This window comes from Oryza sativa, chromosome 11 (assembly GCF_034140825.1).
Source record: "Oryza sativa Japonica Group chromosome 11, ASM3414082v1".
In the NCBI taxonomy this organism is placed as follows: domain Eukaryota; kingdom Viridiplantae; phylum Streptophyta; class Magnoliopsida; order Poales; family Poaceae; genus Oryza; species Oryza sativa.
The window spans coordinates 24,265,252-24,275,131 of NC_089045.1; the positions used below are offsets into that span (position 1 = coordinate 24,265,252).

General features: G+C 39.1%; 1 protein-coding gene across 4 annotated transcripts; it reads left to right on the forward strand.

Annotated features, from left to right (window-relative positions):
• The first annotated feature begins 4,476 nt into the window (after positions 1-4,476).
• LOC9267585 (disease resistance protein RGA5-like) lies at positions 4,477-9,575 on the forward strand. 4 transcript variants are annotated; one of them, XR_010737390.1, is made up of 6 exons: positions 4,477-4,620; positions 5,380-6,316; positions 6,760-8,689; positions 8,867-8,971; positions 9,062-9,166; positions 9,267-9,575. XR_010737390.1 is itself a non-coding variant. In XM_015761904.3 (6 exons), exons 2-5 carry the CDS (start codon positions 5,499-5,501, stop codon positions 9,129-9,131), a joined length of 2,910 nt encoding a protein of 969 aa, XP_015617390.1. In that variant the 5' UTR covers positions 4,477-4,620; positions 5,380-5,498; the 3' UTR covers positions 9,132-9,166; positions 9,267-9,575. The 4 variants fall into 4 exon arrangements, 2 of the variants coding, with proteins under 2 accessions (XP_015617390.1, XP_015617389.1); XR_001541483.3 differs by having other exon boundaries at positions 5,383-6,316; XM_015761904.3 differs by having other exon boundaries at positions 9,075-9,166.
• Positions 9,576-9,880: the final 305 nt, after the last annotated feature.

Sequence of the window (9,880 nt, forward strand, 5' to 3'; positions counted from 1 at the left end):
TACTGGGCAACCCTCAGCTATCAATGGCAGATCTTAGCCTTGTTTGCGAAATAATGCAGTTGGAGGTACGTGTATATCACCACATCAATTTATCCGCACCATTTCAAATTTAACGCCCATGAGTGTTACCTCCAACGATGTGCCTGTAAATACAAAATCTACTGAATCCAGCCAGACTATGGTTTCCTCTTAAGCATGCAGACAAGCCACAACTACATCACTTTTGACTTGAGAAACTGGACAACTTCACATTAGGAGTTGTTTCTAGAAAAAAAGGGAAAATGACTCTGGAACTAATATGCAGGTCCTCAGTGATAGTGAACGCGACCGGATTCTTGGACCTCACGAGAAAATCCGCGGTTGGGTTCAGAATGTGAAGAAAGCCACAAGCCCTCATTTTGATGAGGTCCATGAGCTCATTTTAAAGGTGAAGACACGTACGGCTGCAACGCTGGGATCTGAGCTGAGCAAAGACTTGAAGACAGCATCAAAGCTCTGAGGGTACTACTCTCGTATATAGCAGCAGTGTCCATGATGAATGAACAACAGGAAAGCAATAAGGCAAGGAGAAGAAGGAACAACAAGAAAGTAATACATATCTTGTCTTAAAAAAATGATTTGCGGTAAATTTGGAGGAAATTACGCTTGACTATTCCAATTTGTAACATTACATTCTCACAAAAAAAAAGTAACATTACATGGTGTTTGAAGCATTTACTCTGCAATTTACTGTTACAATTTGTAACATTTCAGAGTTTTCTCAATTAAAAAAATGTGGTATTTGAAGCATTTCTTTTTTTACTCGAGAAGAGCGATAGCTCTGATTTTTCAGGAACTACTGCTGTCTGCCTTTTACTACTTCTCAGAGCAAGTTTAATAGTATAGCCAACTACTAGCTCCAATTCATTTATAGCCAATCTAATAGCTCATTCATGCAACTAGGAAGGTAGCCCGCGCGAATGCGCGGGCATGCATCGTACACTAAGTTTGAGATACTTATAAGAGCGAAATATTAACCGGAGAACATATGCCATGATTTCTCCGTCTTTTTCATTGGCATTAATTGCTTTTATAATTTTCAAACCTATTAGCTTTATATTACATCATATTTAAGTAATATCTATAAGCAATTATTTATAATCTTCTTCATTGAAAAGAAGGTAGACTAATTATCTTTAGAAAACATGTCACCGAAAGTAAAAGTAAGCGTAAAGTAAAAGTAAGGTTTTTTTCTAAATGCATATATATTATCATGGTTTATCAGAGGATGAATTGGGTTAGACATGAAGCTGCACTAAATTCTATATAGTCTAATATGATTGATGTAGTTTGAGAGGTGGTCTATCTATGAACATTTTATGTAGAGTGGGTAAGAGGTTCTATGCAACTTAACATGAATACAATAATGATAAAATATAATTGCGCAATAATATTTTTGAAATGTGATGTACCATACATACACGCTAGTTTTTCTTAGAAATAATGGTTCCACCGATTTAAAAGGCATAGGAATATTCCAAAAATATAATGTAGCTTAAAAATTATGGCTATTTTAATATTCAACATTATTGCGAAGTAGACGTGTCTCAACTGGTTAGGTTCCTTGTGGTGGAACTTGCCCACTCGGATTCAAGTCCTAGGCTGTCAAATTATTTCAGTGGTAGACGACGTACCCGCCGATAATGAGGTGCTCATGGCGACTTTGTCAATATGAAATTATGTGGACCTAGTCTCTCAGAAGTACTCATAGGGGTAGGATGTGCGTGTGTGCATGCGTTGTGAGCGCCTGCGTACGTTTGTACTTTGTTTCTCAAAAAAATATCCAACATTATTGATATTTCTCTTTTAATTTAATAGATAAAAAATAGGGAGGGGACGGACAATGTTGTGTGCGTGCGAAGGCAAGGAGGGGGGTGTAGGAGATTTTATTTTTCTAATTTTCCTAAATGATTGAAGTGAAAGCCAATGAAAGGGTGTTTCATTTTTTTCTAAGAATTTCTAAGGTTCTTTTTGTTTTTTATATGACGTGACACATGGCGACTTAAGACTTCTTTTAAAAATAGATCTAATAGTTAAAATAATGGATACATCAATTTATTTGGTTTTTCTTAGAATCTTAGGACATAATATATTGTGATTTAGGAGCGCTTTGGGGGCGTTTAATTGATTTTTATTATGTACAGTGATTTAGTATAACGTAATACATATGTTCAATTAATTTTTGTTGTTATTTATTTGTAAGGTAAATGGTAGGGTCTACCCTCAAATGATGTATTTTAACTTTTATATAGCTAGTGTGATCTTAATTTATTATTTAGTTATAAATAAAAAATAGTTATGACTATTTCTGCATTATGTTAGTTAAAAAATAGTAGAAATGGAGATAATGGAATTGGAGAGGAGAGGATAAGAGAGTCGTAGGGGGAGGGTAGAGGTGTAAGTAAAGCAGGAGGATGGGAGGAGATTATTGTTTTTAAGATAGATTGAATATGTCCTAGTTTTGAGTTTTCTATTTTTATAAATACATTTATCTTAGATCTATTAGAAAATACTTTTGGTATTGTATTTTAATTAAACTACTTAAAATGTTTTAAATTGTTCTAATTTAAGTGTATGTTATTAATCAGAAGGTTTAAAAATTTATTTGATTTTTTCTTAAAAATGTATGGATCAGTGAACAATAGCTAGTCCACATAATATATATGATTCGGAGTAATGAATTTTTTTATAATAATATAGTTAACTTGGATCTTCAATTTTAAGTTTTATAGTAGATAATATAATGGTGTACACTAATTAAAAAGTTAGCTATATATGATTTAGATAATAAAGTTGTTTAAAATTCTTTATCATAAAATATTTTTTCCATCTAACTAAAAGAGGAAAACAGGAGAGAAAGGAAATATGTGGGGAGGTACGTAAGCACAATGGGTCCACCGTATATTAGTGAAAATTGACTGTCAGATGTTTTGTTTATTCTCATAATTTTTTATTTTTCTAATTTATTAAAATGCCAAGTAGCGGTGTAGGAGCGTTTGTAGAAGTATTAAATGGCGGCTTGAGAGCGTTTATAGGATATTTAATGGACAAAGAGCTAAATATGCTTCCATATGATAATTTTTAAATTGAAATATAGTTAATATCAAATGTAGTCATAATATTATCACTATACACATCTAATTTAGATAAGTTTATTAGGGATAATTGGATGTTACTTGTATGCATAAAGATTCAAGTAGGGAAAGACGGTGCGTAGTATGTACGTATTTTTCAAATTTTTTTGCTGAACAGTACGTATGTACGTTTCTCTCGTAGCAATTAGGTGGGACTGTGGCGGGGCTAATCCTTCTCTAAATTGTAATTACGTTTTATTTCCTTTTTTATTAAATAAAAATCGATGATTGGATTTTTTTTCTTAGAATTTGTAAGGTTTAATAAATTATTTATTAGAGAGCCACGTGATAGCTTAGGTGTGTTTGTAGAAGTGATGTAATATATATTTTTCTTTATTACAGATAAGATAAATATGCCATGTTTTAAATAGTCATATAGTTGGATTGATCGTTGTTATTTCAGATAGTATACGCATGTGTACGTACAATTCTTCTTCGTGTTGTTTTTGTCAAATAACGAATAGTGTACTTTTTTTTTTGGTAAAAATAGTGGGTTGACTGATTTATTGAAATTATTGATCGTTTGTTTTACTCGATCGTTGGTGCCTATGCACGTATTTTTTTTCCCATCGAATAGTGGTGCTTGTTTTTGGCTCCCCGGGTATGTACGTACAAATCTGTTCTTTCCGGGTTTTTTTTCCTGGCCCTTTTCCTTTTGCTTTTGGGTCCACCGGCAGAGAACCGGAGAAAAACCTACGTACGTAGACATCGGCCGATTAGGGAAAGGAGAGAGATGGATCGTGAGGTTTTAAAAGTTTATTAAGATAAATCTAATAGTTTAAAATAGTGGGTTCACCAATTTATTAGATAGCCACATGGCAACACAGGAGCGTTTGTTGTAGTACCACGTGGCGGCTTGAGAGCGTTTATAGGAAGTTTAATGGACTTTTAGTATATAATAGATAGATAGATAGTTACATACTACACTATCAATAGCTGGTCCCATCTGTCATACACACACTGCGTCTTGGAGTCCGTACTATAGCTGGCTACAAATCAGTAACCCGCTGCTCTTCTCTCTCCTCATTTATCTTCTTAAAATATGTTTGCAGCTGGTTTATAGCCTGCTATTGTACCTGCTCTCAGATGTGCACTTCACCTAGCTCTTCTGGCCCATTTAAAGCAGCGACATGCCCCAGTCTCGGTCTGATCGAAGACGGTTTACGACCGGTTCACCGAACAACCGGCCGGTTCGAGCGGTCCAACCGTCGGCCCGGTTCGGTTTTTTTCCACTATGATTGGAAGAGTGAGAGACTTCGCATCTGGCTGGATAAGTATCTTCTTCCTCCTCCTCAGATGTCTCACTCACTCCAAATCCTGAGTAGTCCATGGCGACTCCACCCACCTGAGCAGAAAGATCTCCTCCACCAGCAGCAGCAGCAGCAGCATCAGCCAAGAGCAGCAAGAAGCCAAGAACAAGAGCTTGGCTCTCCAATTCTTTTGCAAGGTCAGCTGCATTCGATTCAAGTGTACTCCCCCCTCTACTTTGCGGTTGCAGTTTGTAGGTGAACACTTTTCTGTCCTGAGTTGTTAGGCATCTGCAAGGACGTCTGAAACATTTGGAGAGAACACAACAATTAATCTGGGTAGACTGTGTTTTTATTGTGTAAAACTGGGAAGGAAACAAATACTACCAGATCTGAACAAACTATGTAGGAACTGGTCATCTGATAGTTGTGTCTGTCAGAAGATTTGGGGATTAACGGTTACTATTGACTTAGCTCAAAGAGCATATAAATGTGTACAAGATAAGAGAGAAATCCATAATACCCTCAATACTCTTATCAGTGTCTGGTGAGAGTTAAAGTTACAGAGGATGCCACAATCATCTTCTCTTTCTGCATTTGAATGAACATCTGAAACAGCTATATACAATTGAAGAAATTTGTGCTTTGTTGTGACTCTATGAGATCTTGACGCGATTCATTCGGATCCTGAATTATTGTTGTTAGTCCTTAACAAATACTATTGTTGTTACTTACAGATATTGAGTGAGTTTGGCTAGCAAGGATATAGACCTGACTACCTAATAACTGTATTCTGTCCTCTATTTAATAGCTTCAGCAGTTTCAACGATTATTGAGTTTCGCTTTCTTTCAAAACTCTGCCTTTATGTGTAAACATGCTTCGCCAGCTCTTTTGCCAAAATTTCCCATCCTTCAATCCTTGACTGCTAACAGATTTCTTATATGCTTTTTCATTCCAGCAGTGCTTCTCAAAATGGTTTCATGTGTGAACCGAGGCAGCTGTCTGGTGGTGAACAGCACCATATAATCATCACAATAAACAGAGAGGAGGGGGGTGGGGCGTAGTAAACCATCAGGAATGGAGTTCGCCACAGGGGCAATGGGCACGCTCCTCCCCAAGCTGGTGGAGCTGCTCAAGGAACAATATGATCTGCAGAAGAGTGTGAAGGAGGGGATAACATTCCTCATAGCTGAGCTCAAGAGCATACAAGCAGCACTTGAGAAGGTCTCAAAGGTGCCGCTAGACCAACTTGACGAGCAAACCAAGATCTGGGCTTGGGACATTAGGGAGTTGTCTTATGACATTGAGGACAACATTGATACCTTCATGATATGTGTGGATGGTCTTGAGCCAGCCAAGAAACATAATTTAACATGGTTAATTGACAAGTGCCACAAATCGTTGTCCAAGATAAAGATCCGACACAAAATAGCCAATGAAATCAAAGATATCAAGAGCCAAGTCAGGGAGGTGATGGAACGACGTGATAGGTACAAGATTGATGATGTCGCTACTATTCCTCCAACATTTGTGGATCCTCGCATCTTGACATTATATGAGAATGTCACCAAGCTTGTTGGGGTTGATAAGGCAAGTGATGATCTAATGAAGAGGTTGTCTGTGGGGGATGAGGCGCCCAAGAAGCTCAAGATGGTCTCTGTTGTTGGAATTGGAGGATTGGGCAAGACAACTCTTTCCAAAGTAGTGTTTGACAAGCTTAAACTGCAATTTGATTGTGCTGCTTTTGTTCCTGTCGGTCAAAACCCTGAAATCAAGAAAGTCCTGAAGGACATCCTAGTTGAACTTAACAAGGACAAGTACATGTCATTTGATGTAACAACAGTAAATGAAAGGCATATGATTAATGAGCTTCGAGAATACCTTGACAATAGGAGGTAAGTGTGTAGTACCCTCCAATATTTTTGCTTTTCATGATGAACTTATTCTCATGGTTGCAATAGCTGTAGACCTTTATCTGTATTACTGGTATATATAACTTTTTCTATATTTCTTTAATAAAAAAAGAATGAAAATGTTGCATAGATCAGGAAAACAGAAAATCTAACGAATTCTAATGTTAATTGCAGAACAGGAAAAATATATTTAACTATCTAACTACATTAATCCACTCGTTGCTAGTGCCAGAGACCAATTTGATCTAAAACCCTTTGATTCAATAGACTTAAATAATAAGATGAGAATTATGTTTGCACACAAATGTCTTGGGCACTCATATTGCTTCAGTTTTAGAAAATAGTAATTAAATAATCTCTTATTTATATATCAGTACAGTTTATCATTTCACTAATCCATGACCCTTCTATTCTCATGGGGATAGGTACTTGATTGTTATTGATGACGTATGGGAGACATCAAAATGGAACATTATTAAATGTGCTTTGATTGATAGTAATCGTGGAAGTAGAGTAATCATAACAACTCGTATTTATCAAGTTGCTAATGAAGCTGCTGAAGAATTTGGTGGTGTTTACATGATGGAACCACTTTCTGATGATAACTCAAAAAAGTTATTCTACAATAGAATATTTGGTGTTGCCTGCAGTAGTTCAACTGGTAATCAATCGGTTGAGGCAACCAAAAAGATCTTACATAAATGTGGTGGCATACCACTATCTATAATTGCAATAGCTAGTTTGTTGGTTGATAAACCAACAGGAGACTGGTCTATAATTTATGACTCTATAGGTTTTGGGACTGGAGATCGAAATGAGGCGGTTCAGAACACAAGGAAGATATTGTCTTTTAGCTACTATCACTTACCCTCATACCTAAAGACTTGTATGTTGTACCTAAGCATATATCCAGAAGATCATTTGATTAAAAAGGATACTTTGATATGGAAGTGGGTAGCTGAAGGCTTTGTCCAAGAGGAACAAGATAAGCCATTATTTGAGGTCGGCGAGAGGTACTTTATTGAGCTTATAAATAGAAGCATGATCCAGCCAATGGAGAATGATGGTAAGATTTCTGGCTGCCACATACATGACATGGTGTTAGATCTTATCCGAAACATAATAGCCGAAGAAAACTTTGTAAAAGTATTCGACAAACTACATGAGGTGCACAGGTTGTCTTCACAGAGGAGTACTGTCCGTAGGATAGCACTGCATGAGAGTTGGAACCAAGGCAAAAACAATGACCTTGCTGTTGGCATGACACAATTGAGGTCATTCAATGCCATCAAGTGTACTATTAGCATGATGCCCTCGCTTCTGAGCTTCCAGGTTCTACGCGTGCTAGAGCTACAAGGCTGTAATGTCACAGGAGGTTTATACCTCAAGCATATCGGAAAGCTACGTCAGTTGAGGTACCTAGGAATGAGAGGCACACGTGTTGCTGAGCTTCCAGTGGAAATAGGGAATCTGATGCACCTGCAGACACTAGATGTCCGATACACAGGTCTGAAGGAACTGCCGTCGACCATTTGTAAGCTAAGCAAGCTGATGCGGCTGTGCGTCGCTGGAGGAACGGGCGTGCTGATGGGTGGTTGGAATCTGAGTTCACTGCAATACCTAAAGATGGGCTATGGTTGCATCAAAAGTAACAAAGACTTCGCCATAGAAGTGGGCAAGCTGATGGAGCTGAGAATCCTTAAGATTTATGTAGAGAACAAGTTTGACAAGGGCACGAAGAACGCTTTGCTACAGTCTCTGTGCTGCTTGCGTAGACTCCAGAACCTGATGATAGATTTCCCCTTGCCATTTCAGAATACGATGAGCATCTGGGATGGCTGGGACCTCTGGGAGCCCTCACCTCAGCTCCGTGTGTTCCGTATATGCGGCATTGAGCTGCCTCGGCTTCCAGAGTGGGTGAACTCCATGTGCGTCCCGTACCTCTCCGAGCTGCGACTTGACGTGGTAGCCATGGAAGCACGGGACCTGGACATGCTTGCAAGGATGCCAGCACTCCGCACACTCTGCCTGAGAACCCAGGCGAGATTTTCATGGACAGTTGGTGGTGCCGGACTGTTTCCGAACCTGAGATTCTGTAGGATGGACATAGCACTCACATTTCTTCAAGGAGCCATGCCGATGCTCATGAAGCTTCAATTATGGCTGTGGGCGTCTGAATATTGTGCCGCCACTGACGTTGGATTGGGGCACCTCCCTCTGCTCAATCGCGTCGAAGTTATCCTCCACTGCTGCGATGCGACTACCAGGCAGGTGGAGGAAGCAGAGGCGGCGTGGAGGCACATGGTGAATTCTCACCCGAACCGTCCCGCCATTCGTGTGTCCCGACTTGAAGAGGTATGGTTGGTTTGGTTAATCATGATTAATCAATTGGTTAGTTCACATTCCCCTACCTACACGCACGCCTCCCCACTTCTGACTGCCCTCCAAATTCTGTAACCAATCAGCTTTACTTGTTCTCAATTGATGTATTTCGTTCCTCAGTTCATATCGCTCTCGCACTTTGTTTTTCAGTACCGGATGAAAGGAGATGAAGATAATGATGATGAGGAGATTTCAGCTAAGGATCACGTTGACGGAAATTGTGACGATGGGAATTCAGCATATACGGACCAAGAGGTGCTGCGCTTGCGCCTGCCATGCATAACTATTCGATCCTGGTTGCATGATTAATTACATGCTCTTGGTTACTGACCGGAGGTTAATTAGTCGCCTGTTCTAGCCGGACAATGATTTAGCCAAAGAGGAGGAAGAGGAGGAGGCTACGAACCAATCTTGAACCGGATCTCTTCACTCATTCGGTCATGCTTTCAGGTACACATGTACCAAAGTTGCACATCAAAATCTTCATGACATTCTTCAACTTTAATCATACGCTTATCTCTAACTTTTATTCCCGGCTGTAATTAAACAGCGGCAGCTGCAGGGCAAGGAGAAGAATAAAAGGGAGAAGAGTAGAGCGGAATTGAAGAGAAACTCATCTCCTTCGCTGGGCCTTTTTTTTTATTTTTTTGTTGCTGTTGGTTTTCTTTCCCTGTTTTTTCTCAAGAATTTATATAGTGTGGTTTGTAATAATGGTTGTCTCGGTTACAATAAGGCCCAAGTAGGCTCAGACAGAAATTCCGAGCATATTGGCCGCTAAACTGTCATGTGTGATTTTTACACTATGCTTGTTTCTCATGATCACCTGTTTTACTTGATTCAAAGGTTATTGGTTGGAACATGGAAGCATTTGTTTCAGATATGACGATCGTGGTAGCACCTGAATTCTGAAAGCAGCCGGCAGAAACAGCACACCATACTGATGCCTTGATCCAGGACTACATGATCTGTGATGCACAGGAATGTCCGTACCCTGTTTTCCTTTTCTTTTCACACACATGTAGCAAAGCAGAAGATCCGCAGCAAGTTCGCACCGGAAAATGTACACCGTATTCCTGTGTGTCTGTGTTCTTGTGTTGTGCGTGCCTGTGATCCAGGAGCTGTGCTTGCTCTCCTGGAGGCTGGTGAGCGAGGAACAGGAAACGG